Source organism: Caretta caretta, chromosome 10, assembly GCF_965140235.1.
Source record: "Caretta caretta isolate rCarCar2 chromosome 10, rCarCar1.hap1, whole genome shotgun sequence".
NCBI lineage: Eukaryota > Metazoa > Chordata > Testudines > Cheloniidae > Caretta > Caretta caretta.
In genome coordinates this window covers 20,787,272-20,808,866 of record NC_134215.1, presented here as the reverse complement: position 1 = coordinate 20,808,866, position 21,595 = coordinate 20,787,272, and the positions used below count along the sequence as shown (strand labels likewise).

At 42.6% G+C, this 21,595-nt stretch overlaps 1 protein-coding gene across 3 annotated transcripts in view; it reads right to left on the bottom strand.

Moving 5' to 3' along the window:
* The window catches only part of SNX29 (sorting nexin 29), a 435,642-nt gene that overhangs the window by 201,386 nt on the left and 212,661 nt on the right, over positions 1-21,595 (bottom strand). For all 3 annotated transcript variants that reach the window (XM_048866549.2, XM_075132756.1, XM_048866552.2), the window contains one exon: positions 15,637-15,753. In XM_048866549.2, coding sequence (XP_048722506.2) covers positions 15,637-15,753 — 117 coding nt within the window. The remainder of the gene's footprint in view (positions 1-15,636; positions 15,754-21,595) is intronic.

The following is a 21,595-nucleotide window of genomic DNA, read 5'->3' as shown; positions in this document are numbered from 1 at the left end:
TTTGCTCCAGGACACCCTGATCTCTGAAACAAATTACCATGTCTACACTAGCATTTACAAGTGTGGTAATTAACTTGAGATAACTGACCATTCAATTAACTTGAATTACTACAAAACCACAAACACTAGTCTAGACAAATTCATTGTGCAGTTATTTACACAGCAAAACGTGACTGTAAATTCCACCAAATCTGAACAGTAGAGTTTTGAACTCTATACCAGTGAAAGTAACTTTGCAAGGAGCAGGGCAGCAGACAATCAGGTCCAACATCTTCATGAATAAAGTGTAGCATACCTGGAATTTAATGAATGAATACTTTGCTCAATTTAACTTCTACAATAAATGGACTGCTGGGCACAGTGTGTACAGAAAATGATTTCTCTAGATTAAAGTTTCATGCAAAATTTAAACATGGCTGACTGAGGGCCAGAATCTATTACTCATACTCACACTGAGTATTACCCTGTTCTGGGAATGGCACAATGTTTTACATGATTAAGAGTGGCAGAATCTGGTGCTAAATTAATATAGAGCTTATGCTGGGAGATTTTTCCCACACCCAAAAAACATAGTAGATCATCATCATTAGATTTGTACTAGCACTGGTTCAATTAATCTTGATTTCATTTTCAAAAAGGTTTATTTGCCTTGATATAACCACTTGAATCATTCAGTTTTGTGAAAAGTGACTTTAAAATATTATGTACTTTAAAACCTACAGTGCTGTCGTTGTGCAATGCCATGTGACAATCCAGTGACACATATACTACATACAAAGTCAATAACATCATTTGCTACAAGTTTATACAAAATCACCTGCAAAAAACTGAGTAACGTTAGCTGGAAGCTGTTGCATGGTGTCCTAGCAGAAAGGAAGCAGCCTTTCATTCCTGGGGTGGCTGCACTTCATTGGCTGCATATCAGCTCTGATAACAAATAGTTTATGGGTAGTGTTTATATAGCCATTTCATTCTATGCTTTCAAAGGCAACACTCAGTATATATTTAGGATGTATTTTTAAAAACATAAAAATTAAGAACAGCATAAATTGTTCAACAGAGTCTGAATATTAAATGTAGTATGCTGATGACAGAAAAAAAAATCAGAAAATATTAAAAATAAAACACTTTCTAAGCTTCCATGCAAACAAACTTTGTGTGTTTCTACTAAAAAAGGGGGGGGCGGTTTCCCCACAATTTGAAGTCTTGTGATTTGCTTTGGATCTACAGAGAGAAAAACAGTCTATCCCAATTTTAAAAATAGGTAATATTCTCAATATTTACATGTTTGGCTGGAGAAAAAGCTTTTTAATATCTAGTTGTTCCAAACAGTATTTAAGGTAAACAGGATATTTTCAATATGTCACATTTCAAATATTTTTTTGTAAAACCATGTATATTTTAGACACCACACTGATGTGCAACTTTAAAAAAAAAACAGATTATTCAGAGTGCCACCAAAGCTAGATTTTTTTAAAAAACATCTGATGTCAGAACAACTGGGTATCTGCCATTCCTTCTTTAAGCTAGAGATGGTATGTATCATTGATGTTTTAAAGACGCGTCACAGTTGAAATCATTTGTATTTATTTCATAAAATACCACACTGGAAATGTAGGAGAACACTTACACACTATCCTAACATTTTAACATCTGCCAGAAAGACAAAGTAGGTGGTTTATTATTTCACATTTATATTGAGGTAGCACCTACAGGCCAACCAAAATAGGACCCCATTATGGCAGGTGCTGTACAAACATACAGTAAATGACACTCCCTTCTCCTATTTGGGGCTTTGTAAAATGCAAAACATTTTTCCAGTTTTTCTAGTTTGGACTTTAAAATGTCTTATCTTCTTTTATCATTTTAGTGATAGGAAGGTGCTATACTGACAGCCCTGGAGGCAAAATTCTCTGGACAGATACACACTAGAAATACCTATACAAACCTTCCATCAATCCTGACCTGAAGTAGTCTTTTCTAGTGGCAAGGAATCTCTTCTGCCTATTCATTCAATATCCCCTTTGCTGAGATCGCTATCAATCATGGCAGTTAGGGACAACTGTGAGAGTGAATTTAATGTAAATACCTGCCCACTAACAACATTAGCAATTTAACAACTTTGTGTCGGTTCCAAACTGGGTAGTAGTCAAGCTGAAGAGCTAGAGATGAAAGGCTCCATGTACCATTAATCATCTCTTGAGACATATACATTTGGTATCAGACTTGCAAGAGGACAGACAAGCCAATCAGAACCCCCTCTGTTTGCTGAGTCAGAGGTTTACAGTTTGGAAGTCCAAAGGGATGCAGATGTACTGGACTGTGGTAATAAGCAGGGAGAGGGAGAAATAATTAAAAGCATGGGTGCAGGGAGACCATACATTGAGGACTGCATGAATGGGATCAGGAATTTGTGGCAACTCTGCCATTTGGGTGGAAATCAGTTGATTGCACATGTCAATCACCTACAATTTCCCCAGCTCGTCCTGATCACAGATGCATAACCAGGATTACAATCCTAACTGGAGAAATCCCTTCACAGGCAGGTGAGGGATTAAATGAAGCAGATGGAAAAGCTCTGCTAAACAACAGTTGGTATATACAGAGAATGAAAGGAGAAGACTTACCTTCAAAACCCTGAAAGTAATTGCAAGGCCCAGGCAGTTGGCATATAAATGGAGTGGAAAGGGGAACGTGACCATTTTCGCAGGTGAGAACATCTTGGAGGATGGTCCAGTTCTTGGATGTGAATGGGCAGCAGGGCAGGGAAGAGAGAATTAAGAATGGAGTCCTCCCTATGGATGCAGGCCACAAGCCCAGAAAGGGATTGCTTCAGAGACCCAATAAGCAAGATAACAATTAGGTTTTCCAAAGATAACCTGTTCTATATGCTTTCACATATTTAAGAAAGTTACAGCCTGTTGCTTTTTTTTTTTTTTGCATAGTGTATTGTCAGTGTGTCCTTCTCAATGTGTCAGAAGCAATACTTCCAACAAGCACATACGGTTCCTTACATCATTTGATAACAGCACCCCGACTATGTAATTCGGCATGGTAAACTAGCTGAGTCACTGAGATCCAGTAAGAGCTCTTTATCAGAAGAAACTTGGCAAATGAGTTTGTGTTATTTAAACTACCAAAATTGCTGAAGAAGTTTTGGTCATTAAGAAGCCATATACACACAAATGAATAACAATCTCATTTCATTAGTACTGAGAATGCAATGTGAGTTGCATCCCTCATGAGTAAAACTATTTTTAAAATGTGCTAGCTTGTCTTTCATGCTACATTATTTCCAACTGATCTTAATGTGTCTCAGTCTCTTAAAATTTGCCTGTCAATTTTTATTATTCAGAACAGATGCTTGTCTAACTGAACAGTTTTAGTAAACTAATAAACTTAAACCCTGTTAAGAGACGGAATTCACTTCAGCAATTTAAATTAATGGATGCAGGCCATGATCCACAATGAAATCCCCTGAGCAGACACAGAATGACCTTTCATCCTGTCCGCCACTGCAACGAATAACCACTCTGACTTTGCGAAATGGCTTAATCCTGTCAATGTACAAGGCAAGTGCCCTCCTGACATCCAGAGCGTGCAATCTGTGCTCCTTTTTCAATTTATGAGGCTTCGGAAAGAAGACTGGTAAGTATATGTCTTGGCTGGTATGAAACTGTGAAACTACCTTCAGCAGGAACACTGGGTGTGGCTGCAGTTGGACTTTGTCCTTGTAGAACACGGTATAGATTGGTTCTGAAGTTAGCGCCCTGATCTCAGAGACCCTACAGGCAGACAGTATTGAGACCAGGAAAGAAACTTTCCAGGAGAGGAGGAAAAGGGAGCAGTAAGCCAGAGGCTGAAAGGGAGGACCCATGAGCTGTGACAGCACGAGGTTCAGGTCCCAAATAGGGACGGGATCCCTCACGTGCAAGTAGAGGTGCTCCAGATCTTTCAAAAACAGGACCATCATGTCGTGAGTGAAGACTGATCTGCCCTAGAGAGGAGGGTGAAAGGCCGAAATAATGGCAAAGTGGATTTTGACTGATGACAAGGCCAACCCTTGGAGCTTGAGGTGCAGAAGATATTCCAGGATCGCCTGCAGCGCGGCCTGCTCAGCCTGGATACCCCAGTCCGAGGTCCAGCATATGAACCTCTTCCACTTGGCCAGGTAGGTTGCTCTGGTGGAGGCCTTGTAGCTACCCAACAAGACCTGTTGGATATGGGCCAAGCATTCATGTTCTTCCGCATTTAGCCATGCAGAAGTCATGTTGTGAAGTGCAACACCTACAGGTTCAGATGCAGAAGACTACCATGGTTCTGGGACAGCAGATCTGGCCAGGGAGGCAGCTGAAGCGGGGCAGCTACCGAAAGGTCCATCAGTGTGCAGAACCAGTGCTGCCAAGGCCACGCAGGGGCTATCAGGATCACCTTTGCCTTGTCCTGTTTGATCTTCATAAGGATGTTGGGGATTAATGGCACCCGTGGGAAGGCGTACATCAGACCCCTGACCACAGGGGCAGAAAGGCATTTTCCCGGAACAAGCAGAACACGTGGTATTTCCTGTTCTGATGAGACACGAACAGAGTCCCCCAGCTCCGGAAGATCAAACTGACCACCTCCAGATGGAGCGACCACTCATGGTGAGACGAGAAGGTCCTGCTGAGGTGATCTGCCAAAGCTTTCCTGGCCCCGGGCAGATGCGTGGCTATCAGATGGGACAATGTGCTGCGCACAGAAGTCCCAAAGGGGGAGAGCTTCTTGGCAAAGAGCTGATAACCTGGCTGCACCCTGCTTTTTGATGTAATACATCACAGTGGTATTCAGTGTCAGAACCTGCACCACCTTGCCCTTCAGGTGGGGCAGGAAATCTGGCAGGCCAGGCAACCCGCTTTGAGTTCCCTGATGTTTACTTGGAGGGACAGATCATCCCATGATCAGCAGCCTTGCATGCTGAGCTCACTTAGGTGGGGTCCCCAGCCCAGATCTGAGGCATCGGAAACCAGGGTCAGTGACGGGGATCAGGCCATGAAGGGAACTCCCTCCATCTTCGATTCGGGGCTCAACCACCAATCCAGGGACAATCGGATGTGAACCAGCACTCTGACTACCCAGTCTAGATAGTGTCTGTTGGAGATGTAGACCGACGCCAACCATGCTTGCAGTGGCTTGAGATAGAGCCGGGCATGCCAGACCACGTATGCACATGCAGTCACATGGCCTAACAACCAGAGGCAGGTGTGGGCAGTGGTAAGCAGGTAGTTTTTCACATGGGAGATCAGGCCCTGGAAATGCACCTCTGAAAGGAAGGCTCTGGCTCATGTGGACCAATTCCAGAGATTGACTGCTTCTGCGCATAAAGCAGTAGATCTCATGCCTCGAGAACTACCTCAGTGAACTCTATTGTTGCAGTGGCCTTAAAGTCGATTTCTTTTCACTTATCAACAGGCAGGTCATGGCAGGTGGAACAAATCAGATCAAGGCTCCCCTGCATCTGTTCCCAAAATCTGTCCTTGATGAGCCAATCGTCGAGATGCCGGTAGACTTGAACCCCTCAACACCTCAGGTAAATGGCCACTGGCACCATACATTTTGTGAACACCAAAGGGCAGTGCCGTGAACTGGAAATGGCGCCTGCCCACCATAAAATGGAGGAATTGTCTGTTATATTGGAAAACAGAAATATGGAAATAAGCATCCTTCAGATCAAGGGTGGCGTACCAGTCTTCCAGATTCAGGGAGGGGATGATGGAAGCCAGAGAGACCAAGCGGAACATCAACTTTTCGAGAGACTTGTTGAGGCACCGAAGGTCCAGAATGAGTTTTCAGACACCTTTTACTTTAGGGATTAGGAAATAATGGGAGTAGAACCCTTTTCCGTTCATGTCCTGAAGGACCTCCTCCACAGCCCCCAGCTGTATGAGGTTCTTGACCTCTTAAACGAGGAGTTGCGTGTGAGAAGGGTCCATGAAGAGAGACAGGGAAGGGGGGTGGAGGGGCAACCAAGAATTACAGGTTGTAGCCCCGAGTTAAATCTCTAGCACCCAACAGTCCAAGGTGACCCGCAACTAGGCCAAATGGTAGGGATGAAGACAGTTGAGGAAAGAACAAGGCGGATCCGGGAAGTTCATTAGAGCGTCGTTCTTGAGTGCACCCTCAAAATGAGTGCTTCTGGCCCTGGTTGTGCAGGGGAGCAGGAGACAAAGGGCGGCGACGACTAAGACTCGTGTCTCTATCCCTTTTCCTTGTGGGCCCCTATCGAGGTTGCCAAGGCCTTGGCGGCAGCCGGAACTGCTTCCTCATCGACTGCGATTTATTCAGAGCCAGTGAGCGAAGGGTAGCCTGACTGTCCCTCAGTCTGTGCAGCCCCGCATCGGTCTGCTCTGCAAAGAGACCATTCCCATCAAAGGGAAGATCCTGGAACAAGGTGTACATTACCCGGCATAGGCCACTGGTCTGAAGCCAGGAACTGTGCGTCATGACAATAGCTGACAGGACCACCCTAGTTGCCAAATCAGCCACCTCTCCCTGGGTGGCAGTCCTCCTATCAAAGACTGCTTGCTAACTCTCCCCTGCCTAAGGATTAGAGCTCATAGACTGCTCATTAGCTCAGCCCTGCCTAAGGGCTAGAGCAGAGAGACTACTCATTAGCCCAGCCCTGTCTGAGGGCCTAGGTCCTATTGACTGTTTGGGGTTCCACCCTGTTACAAAGGCCGGGATGAGAACGCCTACTCTGCTAATTCCCTTGACACTAGGCCCTGATCCCGGTGATATAGTGAGGTGCTGTGGCACTCACTGACAACTGCAACACCATTACAGGACTCAACAGGAAGACTCAAATGTTAGCTCAATAGACTACATAACCCCACCAATAAATCCCAACAATATTTCAAAAACACCCTTTCTCACTACCCTCCTTCAGCCAGCACAAACCTCAGATCAACCTTCTCTTAGGTAGGGACCATCGAATCGTGGAAGTCAACGAATGGCTACGCAGGTGGTGTCGGAGAGAAGGCTTTGGATTCTTTGACATGGGATGGTGTTCCATGAAGGAGGAGTGCTGGGCAGAGACGGGCTCCATCTTACGAAGAGAGGGAAGAGCATCTTTGCCAGCAGGCTGACTAACCTAGTGAGGAGGGCTTTAAACTAGGTTCACCGGGGGAAGGAGACCAAAGCCCTGAGGTAAGTGGGAAAGCGGGATACCGGGAGGAAGCACAGGCAGGAATGTCTGTGAGGGGAGGGCTCCAGAGGCACAAAGCCTTGGAAACAAGCAGGGAGAACTGGAGGTCCTGGTGATGTCAAGGAACTATGACGTGATCGGAATAACAGAGACTTGGTGGGATAACTCACATGACTGGAGTACTGTCATGGATGGTTATAAACTGTTCAGGAAGGACAGGCAGGGCAGAAAAGGTGGGGGAGTAGCACTGTATGTAAGGGAGCAGTATGACTGCTCAGAGCTCCGGTACGAAACTGCAGAAAAACCTGAGTGTCTCTGGATTAAGTTTAGAAGTGTGTGCAACAAGAGTGATGTAGTGGTGGGAGTCTGCTATAGACCACCGGACCAGGGGGATGAGGTAGATGAGGCTTTCTTCCGGCAGCTCACGGAAGCTACTAGATCGTATGCCCTGATTCTCATGGGTGACTTTAATTTTCCTGATATCTGCTGGGAGAGCAATACAGCGGTGCATAGACAATCCAGGAAGTTTTTGGAAAGCGTAGGGGACAATTTCCTGGCGCAAGTGCTAGAGGAGCCAACTAGGGGGGGCGCTTTTCTTGACCTGCTGCTCACAAACCGGGTAGAATTAGTGGGGGAAGCAAAAGTGGATGGGAATCTGGGAGGCAGTGACCATGAGTTGGTTGAGTTCAGGATCCTGACGCAGGGAAGAAAGGTAAGCAGCAGGATACGGACCCTGGACTTCAGGAAAGCAGACTTCGACTCCCTCAGGGAACGGATGGCCAGGATCCCCTGGGGGACTAACTTGAAGGGGAAAGGAGTCCAGGAGAGCTGGCTGTATTTCAAGGAATCCCTGTTGAGGTTACAGGGACAAACCATCCCAATGAGTCGAAAGAATAGTAAATATGGCAGGCGACCAGCTTGGCTTAATGGTGAAATCCTAGCGGATCTTAAACATAAAAAAGAAGCTTACAAGAAGTGGAAGGTTGGACATATGACCGGGGAAGAGTATAAAAATATTGCTCGGGCATGTAGGAATGATATCAGGAGGGCCAAATCGCACCTGGAGCTGCAGCTAGCAAGAGATGTTAAGAGTAACAAGAAGGGTTTCTTCAGGTATGTTGGCAACAAGAAGAAAGCCAAGGAAAGTGTGGGCCCCTTACTGAATGAGGGAGGCAACCTAGTGACAGAGGATGTGGAAAAAGCTAATGTACTCAATGCTTTTTTTGCCTCTGTTTTCACTAACAAGGTCAGCTCCCAGACTGCTGCGCTGGGCATCACAAAATGGGGAAGAGATGGCCAGCCCTCTGTGGAGATAGAGGTGGTTAGGGACTATTTAGAAAAGCTGGACGTGTACAAGTCCATGGGGCCGGACGAGTTGCATCCGAGAGTGCTGAAGGAACTGGCGGCTGTGATTGCAGAGCCATTGGCCATTATCTTTGAAAACTCGTGGCGAACCGGGGAAGTCCCGGATGACTGGAAAAAGGCTAATGTAGTGCCAATCTTTAAAAAAGGGAAGGAGGAGGATCCTGGGAACTACAGGCCAGTCAGCCTCACCTCAGTCCCTGGAAAAATCATTGAGCAGGTCCTCAAAGAATCAATCCTGAAGCACTTGCATGAGAGGAAAGTGATCAGGAACAGCCAGCATGGATTCACCAAGGGAAGGTCATGCCTGACTAATCTAATCGCCTTTTATGATGAGATTACTGGTTCTGTGGATGAAGGGAAAACAGTGGATGTATTGTTTCTTGACTTTAGCAAAGCTTTTGACACGGTCTCCCACAGTATTCTTGTCAGCAAGTTAAGGAAGTATGGGCTGGATGAATGCACTATAAGTGGGTAGAAAGCTGGCTAGATTGTCGGGCTCAACGGGTAATGATCAATGGCTCCATGTCTAGTTGGCAGCCGGTATCAAGTGGAGTGCCCCAAGGGTCGGTCCTGGGGCCGGTTTTGTTCAATATCTTCATAAATGATCTGGAGGATGGTGTGGATTGCACTCTCAGCAAATTTGCGGATGATACTAAACTGGGAGGAGTGGTAGATACGCTGGAGGGGAGGGATAGGATACAGAAGGACCTAGACAAATTGGAGGATTGGGCCAAAAGAAATCTGATGAGGTTCAATAAGGATAAGTGCAGGGTCCTGCACTTAGGACGGAAGAACCCAATGCACAGCTACAGACTAGGGACCGAATGGCTAGGCAGCAGTTCTGCGGAAAAGGACCTAGGGGTGACAGTGGACGAGAAGCTGGATATGAGTCAGCAGTGTGCCCTTGTTGCCAAGAAGGCCAATGGCATTTTGGGATGTATAAGTAGGGGCATAGCGAGCAGATCGAGGGACGTGATCGTTCCCCTCTATTCGACATTGGTGAGGCCTCATCTGGAGTACTGTGTCCAGTTTTGGGCCCCACACTACAAGAAGGATGTGGATAAATTGGAGAGAGTCCAGCGAAGGGCAACAAAAATGATTAGGGGTCTGGAACACATGACTTATGAGGAGAGGCTGAGGGAGCTGGGATTGTTTAGCCTGCAGAAGAGAAGAATGAGGGGGGATTTGATAACTGCTTTCAACTACCTGAAAGGGGGTTCCAAAGAGGATGGCTCTAGACTGTTCTCAATGGTAGCAGATGACAGAACGAGGAGTAATGGTCTCAAGTTGCAATGGGGGAGGTTTAGATTGGATATTAGGAAAAACTTTTTCACTAGGAGGGTGGTGAAACACTGGAATGCGTTACCTAGGGAGGTGGTAGAATCTCCTTCCTTAGAGGTTTTTAAGGTCAGGCTTGACAAAGCCCTGGCTGGGATGATTTAACTGGGAATTGGTCCTGCTTCAAGCAGGGGGTTGGACTAGATGACCTTCTGGGGTCCCTTCCAACCCTGATATTCTATGATTCTATGATTCTCTTCCAAACGTGAAAGTCCAAAGGAAAGCAATAGCTGAGGGAAAACATAAAAGCAGCAGGAACTGCCACCCACCCATGGCTCTCAGAAGCAACCTAGGCAAGCATCTCAAAACAGCCTTGGCAGCAGCTCAAAAACAGAAAACAACAATGTACAGCATCCTCAAAGCTCTTGCCGACATCCCACCTCAGCAGCACTTATGCTGACAAAATGATCCTCCTCAGTAACTTTCTCTAAAATTGTTTTGAAGGAAACAAATCCCACTCAGTTTTTTATTCACCACAGATTTCATCAATACAATGTGCAGATCTGAAAGGTAGGAGCTACACAATTCATGATGCTTAGAGTCTGAGATGTTTAGAATGCTCAAATGCCTGGAAAGTCTAAAGGTCTGTCCTCCAATGTGTATTTGGGATGCAGGCGCAGGGAAAATTGCTTTGTGGAAAATTGTGAAAGGTGTGTCTGTCAGCATAGCTCCGAGTTCACCAATCCTTCTTGCAGAAGCGACAGCAACACAGGTGACTTTCATGGAAAGGAGGGAAATAGAGCATGATGGCAACAGTTCAAAGGGTGGTTTCATATGGCTAGAACTAGGTTCAGATCCCACTGAGGTCTGATAGGTTGGACAGGTGGGACGTTTCTGAGGAGGCCCAAAACCTAGCAGTTAGAGGGTATGTAAAGGAAGAGTGATCTTCCATAGGAGGGTGGAATGCGCTGTCGCCAAGTGGACTTTCAGAGAGTTGAAGGTGAGACATTCAGGGACAGAATGCAGCCCAAGAGGAAGGGGATCCCCACTGATTCTGGTGGAACGCTCTTTTGTTGGGCCCAGGCGGCAAAGTGTTTCCACATGGCCTGGTAATAGTGCCTGAGGGATTCCTTCCTGCTGCTGGAGAAGATGGCATGGCTGAAGAACAGGTCCGTTATAAGGCAGATGTCCATCCAAATACCACACACTGAGGTGGAGTGCCTGTGGACTGGGACGTCTGATCTCGCTGTTGCACTGTGTCAGCAGATTGGGGAAGGTGGGGACAGGAATTGGTGGATGGGCTAACATGTGAAGGAGACTGGGAAACCAGAACTGTCTCGGCCAGCAGGGGGCAATCAGAATGACCACCGTTTTGTCTTGTTGGATCTTGTGGATTACCCAAGGGTAGGAGCATAATTGGGAGGGAAGGCATAGTTGATTTGATCTGATCAGCAGAGCAGGTATAGGTTGCCCTGAGACTGGTGGCCAAGACCTTCCCTGGAGCAGTAGAGGATGCATTTGCTGTTTATATGCAAGGCGAAGAGATCTTTCTTTGGAATCCCCCATCAGGTGAAAATGTCGTGTACTATCGAATTGTGAAGGTCCCACTTGTGGTCGATCACAAAATCTCTGCTGACTGAAGCTGTGAGCACATTCTGTGTCCCGGAAAGATAGGCTGCGGACAAAAGTATCTGGTCTCACAAAACTGGATGATTGGGCAACAAAATGGCCCATGAAATTCAATGTTGATAAACGCAAAGTAATGCACACTGAAAAACATAATCCCAACTATACATATAAAATGATGGGGTCTAAATTAGCTGTTACCTCTCAAGAAAGAGATCTTGGGAGTCATTGTGGATAATTTTTTGAAAACATCCACTCAAGTAAGTGTCAAAATGTTGGGAATCATTAAGAAAGGGATAAATAATATGATAAAAAAAATCATATTGCCTCTATATAATTCCCTGGTATGCCCACGTCTTGAATACTGTGTCCAGATGTGGTCGTCCCATCTCAAAAAAAATGTATTGGAATTGGAAAATGTTAAGAAAAGAGCAACAAAAATTATTAGGGGTATGGAATGGCTGCCATATGAGTAGAGATTAATAAAACTTGACTTTTCAGCTTGGAAAAGAGACGACTAAGCTGGGATATGATAGAGGTCTATAAAATCACTACTGGTATGGAGAAAGTAAACAAGGAAATTTTATTTACTTCTTCTCCTAAACAAGGACTAGGCGGTCACCAAATGAAATTAATGGGCAGCAAGTTTAAAATAAACAAAAGGAAGTATTTCATCTCAGAATGCACAGTCAACCTGTAGAACTCTTTGCCAGAGGATGTTTGAAGTCAAAGTCTATAACAGGGTTCAAAAAAGAACTAGATAAATGCATGGAGGATACGTCCATTAATGGCTATTAGTCAGGATGGGCAGTAATGGTGTCCCTAGCCTCTGTTTGCCAGAAGCTGGGAATGGGTGACAGGGAATGGATCACTTGATGATTACCTGTTCTGTTCATTCCCTCTGGGGCACCTGGCATTGGCCATTATTGCAAGACAGGATACTAGACTAGATGGAGCTTTGGTCTGACCCAGTATGGCTGTTCTTGTGTTCTTATAGTGAGTGATGCACCAATTCCAGAGATTGACTGCTTCTACGCATAAAGCAGTAGATCTCATGCCCCTGTTTGTTAATGTAGAAAATAGGGGTGGTGTATTCTGTCATGATGAGAACAAGATGGGAATGGATGAATGGAAGAAAGGATCGGCATACTTTCCTTACAGCTCAGAGTTCCAGGACATTGATGTGCATCCTGGATTCTCAAGGAGACCACATTCCCTGTGTCACATAATCATCCATGTGTTTTTCCCAGCCTACAAGGGATGTGTAGGTGATGATCATCTTGTCTGGAAAGCGGGGAACCCCTAAGCAAATGTAACATGGATCTGTCCACCACTGAAGGGATGACAGCACTCTGTCAGGGACCGTCCATAAGGTCCATGGGGTGATATTTTGGTGAGTAAACTGTCTGGAGTCACTTCTGGAGGCAGTGAAGGTGGAGTCAAGCAAAGGCAGTCATGTATGTACATGAAGGCATGTGGCCAAGAAGGCAAGTCCTGGCCGGTACATAAGGATTGTTGATAATGAGAATTATAATTTCTCCCATTGCCTGGAACCTGTTCCTTGGTTGGCAGGCCCATGCTGTGGATGGTGGCTCCTATCAAATCCAGGGATTGTGTGGGGTCTAGGATCGATTTTTCAACACTGATGCTGACTCTGAGGAACGAAAGGAGGAGGAATAACATGGAGTTTGAAACTTGGGCTTCGTGCCTGGACCGTGCAACCTAGGAGCCAGACGTCGAGATACGGAAACACCAGGACCACAAAACGTCTGATATAAGCTACTTTGGTGAAGAGAAAACTTTGGTGAAGACTCTGGAAGCAGTGGCTATTTTGAAGGGGAGTACCCTGTATTGGAAATGGTAGGTGCTGACTATGAATCGCAAGAAGCATCTGTTGGCCAGATGGATATTGATGTGAAAATAGGTATCCTACATATCAAGAGCAATAAATCACGTCTTTTTCTATGGATGGGATAATAGCTGCCAACTTGAATTTGTGGACGAGGGGATTGAGATGATGGAGGTCGAAGACTGGTCTCCTTCTTATGTATGAGGAAGTAAGTCAAATAGAACCGCATTCCTTGATATTCTGTGGGAATGCATTCTACCACTTCCCACTGTAGCAAGAATTCACTTCTTGGGTGAGAATGCTGTCATGAGAGTGGTCCCTGAGAAGGGATATGGAGGGGGGTTTTAGAGGAGGTAGCACGATAAATTAGATCGTATAACCATGGTGAATGATGTTGAGCAACCATTTGTCCCAAACTTGGGAAAAGAGTGCTAAATGATCCCAAAAGGAGGAAGAGTGCTCATGAGGTGGTTGGCAACATGACTGGCTGCCCTCAAGGGAGTCGGGAAAAGAAAGGAGGGTTAGATAGTCAGGAGGAAGAAACCAGTAACAGAGCATTCTGGAGTTTGGGAGTGGAAATATAGCATTATAATGCGGAGTGGAGATAGATTATATAGCAAGAGTATTCAAAGAATTGGGAGCTGAGGAACCGTAGCTGGGGAGGGAGGCAGAATTCAGAGATTGTGTAGGAAGACGTGGCAAGTACAGCCCAGCAGTTGCTGCATATGACTGCACCACAACTAAGGTGGGGCAGAGTTTTTCTGGGGCTTACTCAGGAAGGACAGTTCTGCTTTAAGGTAGGGGATCGGGGGGGGAGGGGGGAGGAAGGAGGTCAGCTTTGCAGCAATGCTGTAAAAAAGGTGCTTGGTGGTCAGCTTTGCAGCAATGACTCACCCCCACAGGAATGTGAGGTCCGAAGGGCATAAAGGTATGAAACTGGGTGGGGCAAGTCTCTTTGTTCCAGGCAGCGCAGAAGCCAGCACCCACCCTCCGTCCCCTAGTGGAGGCGAATGGCAGGCTGGGTTAGGACCTGCTGTGGGCATTACGCTAGTTGCTCCTTTTAAAGGGGGGCTCAGAAGGAATTTTTCCCACACCACCTGAATTGGCTTTGGTGGAGTGAGGTTTTTTCGCCCTCCCCACAGTAGGTGTGAAGGAAGACCTTTTCTGGTGAGAAGAAAAGGTGATAGGCCATATGTCGCAACTTATTTTGTAAGGTTGGGCGGATGTTCAGTGCAGGTACTCCATAGGGAAGGCAGCCAGTGACCAGATAAATGGCCTGGTAAAGGACTTAAAAGAAGGTACTGGATAAAGGAACAGAATGGGGGAGGGGGTTGAGGACTTCTCTGATTGGTACAGCAGGGAGCCAACCTCCTTCCGCCTTTTCCCCCCCACCGCCAGTTCTCACAGCCCACCTTAACCCTTTTACGAGGGTGGTGGATGGTAAGGTCCAAGCCATGGGTCGGCTGGGGGACCTGGATGGAAAAAGGGGGGCTGGTGGAAGCCCTGGAGAATTGATCTGAATAAACATGGATATGCCTGCACTGTACACTTTATCTGCCAGGTAGTCCCAGACATCTATATAATAAAGTTGCAGCCAGATTAAAATACATAACAAGTGTCTCTTGTCCTCCTTGCGGTGTACTCAGACAATGTGAAGGTGAAGCTCTGGAACTTCCTACAGATTGTGTTTGTCTCATTTCTATTTTCCTTTTTATCCTGCCCTTTTTTGTTTGAGAAACTCAACACACTGTCTCTAATGCCTTAGCATCTTTTATTTCAATTGCCTAGTATATAACATAATTATTTATATTTATCAGTCCATGCCTGAAATACTTTGCCTTTATATTCTTTCCAAAAGTCTTTATCTTATGTTTGAAAAATTGAATTGCCCTAGGAATGTTATAAAGCATTTTCAGAATACATTGACTATAGATGTCTGAACATTTATAGGTAATACATGTAACCTGCTACTTGAAAACCTGCCAATTATATTTACTCTAGATCTATTGTGCCAACTTTTCAGTATAAAAAATTCAGATTAGTAATAAAGATAAAGGACAATTTATAAGTTCTTGGTTCAAATGCCAATTTAATTTTACCATTCTTTTTCAATTTCTGGTAACGAATTCTGCTAAAGACGAGATAAACAACAAAGAAAGAGACTAGAGGTCATGAGTTATTAACAGATGTATTATTAACCACATTAATCTTTATAAAACAAGTTCCATTTTATTTTAAGTGACCTTTACCAATGGGAAACACTTCTAAAACTATTACGCTGTGGTATATTTTGAAAATTAGAGAATAAGCAAGCTGTGTAATACACAAACACACTTACTGGCCCTCTCAAATCAATGAGTTCCTGTCTCATTTGGGATACAAGAGCTTCTTTAGCCATCAAAGCACGGTGTAGTCGCTCATTGAATTCTATAAGCTCCCCATGCATTTCTGCCACCTGAAAGACATACAACCAAAATGTAAGATAGAAGAGAACAAATCTCCTAAGATGAAGACATTTCTCGCTGTATTGAGAAGATCAACAATATAGTTTCATATCCATGTATACAGTTCCTGTAAAACCCAAAATAAGTATTTCCTAATTAATGCATAGTATTGTTAATGCAGTAGTTTGGACAGTAACATTAATGACGCAGACAGACAAATGCTGTTACAACACATAAAAATCTTGGCCTGACTCATACCAGGTTACCTTGCAATTATAATGCAGATACTGAGATCTACTTTGATCACAACATTTCAGTTCAAACTTTATATCCTGTATCTGAGAAAGGTGGGTGACAAGTAACCAACAGCATAGCAATTCACATGATACAGCTCTGTAGAGGCCCTCTTTACCAGGATTGGGCTGCCAGCACCCACCCACGAACTTGGAATAGCAACTGGGTTCCCTTTTGATCGGCTGTGGGCATTACACTAGTTGCCCTTTTACTTGGGAGACTGGAAAGGAATGTTTCCATCGCTGCCAACCTGTCAAAGCGGAGTGGGTTTTTTTACACTTCCCCACAGGGGGTGGGAGGCAGGCTATGTCACAACTTAATATATAAAACTTACAGTGGATATCCAGTGTGGGTACATTATAGAAGATATACTGTTATTGGACAAAATAGATTGGAAAAGGATTTCAAGGAAAGCATCTCTTAAGGCAACTGAGTAAGAGGGTTTGGGGCTCCTACGTCTGGAAAAGCAGGGAGACAATCCGCTCCTTCCCTCACTGTACAATTGTTGCTGGATACTCCCAGATATTATTGTAGCCTAATTAAACTACATCCATGGCCTCCTCTCTTTCTTCTGGTGCGGACAAAGAGTTGGGCTAAGGTCAGTTCTTAGTTTACTCTGTCACCAATGTGCAAACAATTGTGGGAACCTCAGCAAATTGTGAATTATTAAATGGTCACAAAGACTGAACTAACCACTCGCTCTCTTAGTTTTGGTGCTATGGGACGAACTTTAAAATTACCAGAAAATGCAAAAGCGAAGGTTCTCATACTAATGTTAACTCAGTAGAACATACATAGGAACTTCTATCGTTGCTTGTGTGGTTAAATAAGAAGTTCGACACTTAACATTCTTAATTTTAAATTATAGATAACAAAATATGAAAAACTTGTAATATGGTTGAGTTGACACTTCAGTTTTGAACTTTCTGACTTTTAAACTAGGAAACCTTAACACTGTATTAATATATTTTGTGCACTTAATTGTATATTAGTAGTTTGCTTGTTGTGTGCAATTTTAATTCATTGCCCTTGTTTCTGTATTCACTACTTTTCTGTTCTACTTAATCCTATTAGAGGTGCTCACTCCTCAGCCTCATTTGATTTAATAATTAGAGACTTCCTAATTAATTACTCTATTCTGGCTTCTTTTGATAAGATCAAAACATTAAGACTTCCAACATTAAGACTTAACAACTATGGCATTATGTTTTGATATCCCAACTGTTCACTGAACATCGATCTTGATGAAGGCTGTTTAACTTCAAACACTTGCTAGTAAATTAGTAAGCTTATTTTAGTCAAAATAAAAGATACTTAAAAACACAATTTCTGCATCTTATCTAAAGCCAGGTCTATACTACAGACCTGTATCGGTATAGCTACATCACTCAGGGGGTGTGAAAAATCCACACCCCTGAGCGACATTGTTATACCGACCTAACACCCTATATAGACTGTGCTAGGTCAACAGGAGAGCCAATGCAGTGTTTTAAGTGTAGACCTGCTCTCATACATAGTAGTCTCTGATTAGGCACAAGTGATGTTAAAATGTCTACTTCTTCACAAGTGACTACTATAGACATCACTAACAAAACTGTTAATATCTACCACTTTAAATAATGAATTAATGCCATTAATTCTGTGCATGTCACCCTGCCATACCTCTACCAATAACTCCATGTCAGGCTGTTTAGTTTGAAATCCACCTCTGTCACAGGTGGCTAAGGGACTATTTCATTTCCTGGTGTTTCTGTTTACAGTTAGAACTTCAGAACAGTCAGTGCTTTGTCTCAAATAAGCTATCTATTTACCTCTTTTCAATATCTACTTTTTTCTCTTACATATTTGTCTGGCTCCTAAGAGGACTGAATACTTCTTTGGAATAGCAATAAATGATCCAGGATAATCCAATTACTTAGAAAAATACTCTTTGTTTCTCCAGAAGGCATATGAAAGAAAAAGGAGAACGAAAATCAGACTGACGCATTGACGCATAAAGATCCTCCAAATGCCTCTCAGAGGTACAGGTTTTCAAAGTCTAGTTTTCAAAAGCTGCTTTAACGCTATGCATTTTTAAGGAACACTAATAGCCACTAATATGCAATTAAAACTATACAATCTGATCAACAGAGATCTTAAAACCACATTAATATTTTAAATAAGCAGCATCTTCAATATGTGGTCCTCTATAATTTGACATATTACGTTTCTGTTAAAATCATAGGACTAACACACTTTCATATTAATCCATTAATCAAAGAACCATCTGGAATTACCTGTGGAAATCATAAAACCAAGACTCTGTAATCTGATCCTATGGAACAGCTTTCCAAATCTGTTAATTACCAATAATGTAATTACCTGCAGTATTTTAAAAAGTGGCATTTTTGCAGTCCTTGACTTGACTAATGCAGAAAGAGGTTGATTTTTAATTTACTGGCTTGTTTATACCCAGCAGAAAAAGGATGCAAGCCCCCCCTCCCCAAATAACAGAGACATGAATATAATGCAGAATCTCACCATCAGATATTTGCCATGCAACAAACACAGAATAAGGGAAGAGGCAGAGTGAAGATAATGGAATGGTGAAGAAAGGACCACAGTTAATATTAGTACTTAAGAGGAAACAGCATGGGATCATAAAAAAGGTCCAGTCCTCCCCTAAAATCCAGAGAGATAATTTCTGATAGCAGCTTGAAGAAGTTTGCTAAACTCTGCATCTTCAAATGAAGTGGGAATTGTGGCAGTGTCCATAAAGCTACCCAGTACACAGTATTTCCAATGCTGATATTTTTGCTTTTAATGCCATCTCTCTCTCTTTCTCTCTCTCTCACAAACACACACAACCCTTCTCAACAGACTTCTACTGTTGGGAGATTGGTGATATGCATTAATAGAGCAGGGCAAGACTCAGCTTCTGTCAATTTTGAAAATCCAACCATTTTAACAAGAGCACTTTGGTACGATTTAAGCTAAGGCATCAGCTAGAATGATGGCTAAAGCATTCCTTGGTTTCACTGAACGAGAAAATAAATCTGGAAAGGCTTTATGGTGCAGTATGGACACTGGGGCCCACTATACCAATTCTCCAACAGTTGCCAAAAAGACTAAGAAAAAGAAAATTCTGGGAGAGGTCTGATTAAGCTGTAGTAAACTGTGATTTAATTTAGGGGTGAATCCTGTGAGGTGCTCAGCATTTTGGCACAATCTGGCAAAGAATTTAAAGACATGCTTAACTACAAGCACATGAGTAGTCCTACTAACCTCAACAGAAAGGAAGTGAAGAGGTATTGTAGCTTGAACACAGAAACATAATAATAATAATTTAAAAAGCCACAAGGAGGAAGCAAACATCAAACTGCTGGGTGAAGACAGGTTGTGGCCTTAACAGATCTTTTCTCTCGCTTCTACTGGACAGAACCAATCAAATCAGATTTAATTACAAATTGAAAATTATTGGCAATACAAATAACTCGATTACATGAAATTAAACAAAGCTAGATACACCTATTAGTCCTTTAGAATGCAGAGAGTGTACTTCACATGTACTTCACCAGTATGGTGGCACATACATGTACCCACTGTATGAAATGCACTTGATAGTATAAAAGAATTAACAAAAGTGGAATGAATTTACTTCCTGCACTAGATTAACAACTGAACAATCTGTGTAATAGGGAAAACTCTTGGACCAAGTGGGATGAACTAATTAAAAATAAGTCACTAATATACCTTTTATGACAATAGATATACTTACTGGACCCTACTGTTGTATTATCTTACCCAGTATATCTGACATCCATAAGGCTTTTGTTTTTATCTCCAACAGATATCTAAAAGCAATATGTACTTCATCTTCCTCAAACTTGCACTCTAAAGCAAAACTTTAGCAGTGACCTCAGTAGTATCAGGCAGAATAAATTTCAGATGCACAGTGAGATGACTTGATCTGTTGATCTAATTTATATAAAAGAATGAGGTTATTGTTCAGGTTTTTCATTAGAGTGCAAAAGTTTGATGAAGCTGAGGTATATATTGATTTTTGGTATCTGTTGGAGAGGGATGTGAAAATATATTATAAATATAACAAAGGTGCAATGCAACAAGTTCCTTTTACTGTTGGAAACTTAGCTTTCATTTTTCCTGGTTTGTTATGATTTTTAACTGTGCGCACAGATATGTGCATTCAATAACCATATCTCTTCCTCCAAAAAGGGTATATGCATATATACTGTACCTAAGATATCATTACTACCCACAAGACATAGCTCAGATAATTAAGATCAGTTGTCTTTGCTTCAGAGATATATAACTTTTCAAATAGGACATTCTATAAATTACTATGAAAGGTCACAGATTTCCAGGGCTGCTGATGGGAAAATAGCAAATTACACAGTCTGTAATAATAGTAAAATGATAAAGACACAACACTCATTAATATAACAGTACTCCATTCAGAAATACTTCCTCTGACATCATTGAGAGTCCTGTCTAAATAAAAAGTGTCATAAAGAGGACACTTAGACGGTCTTCTCATATGAGAAACTTCAAGAAAGAAGTTTGGGATGGGGGAGGAAACTCCACATGAGCTCCCATATATATTATTGGGTTGGGTAACAGGTAGTGAATCCCCAAAGATCTAAGGGAAGCAGCCTTGTGTTTCCACAAAAGCTCCGGCCTCCTGTGGACCTCATCTCCTTGGCCTCTCTCGATTTTGGTCTATTAGTTATTAGTTTGGCCTGAGGAGTTCAATAGGCTATTTTAAGAAAGAGGAATCTACAGATTTTTCTGGAGAGATTAAAAAAAAAGAGTAACATTCTATTCATCTGAGTATGGGATGTAAACAACGCATTCTCATGATATCATTGATTTTTTTTTTATCTCAACCAAAGGAATGAGAATAAAACATCTGAAAAAAATGAAGATTAATCATTTTCATATATGTACTGTACTGTGACAAATGTTATAAAGCATATACTGTAACTTAAAACACACAAATAAAATTAGATAAACTATACACAGTTACCTCTGGATTCTCAGTGTAGCACTACATTAAACTTTTTTCTTTTTTTAATATTAATGTATTTTTACTTGATCAATAAAAGTGGTAGCAAGAAAGACCTCATTTTTCTCATGTTGTACAACTTAATTTACCTGATTTCATAGTATGTTAGTAATTATCACTCATTATGATAAGCCAAAATGTTACATTAAATCTAATTCAAGTAACTGGGTATGTAATTACTGAAAATGTCCCTGCTGACTTCAATCTTTTCGCCAACAAGAGCGTCTCTCTCATACACTTTGTTACTGATTTGCTCAATATAATTTTTCAATATCTGTAAAACTAAGATTTGCTAAATCAACAATTAACTAACCCGATTAAGAAATCGTATTATATTATATCATACCACACTAGAATGCTACTTTTACATCTAGCATGCTATTCCTCTGTACCAAATAGAATTTGTAAACGACAGAAAACATAAAATGATTTAGTTTTGGAAAACATTCTAATATCTTTTTGAAAGAAATAAATGACAGTTCACCTTTTCAATC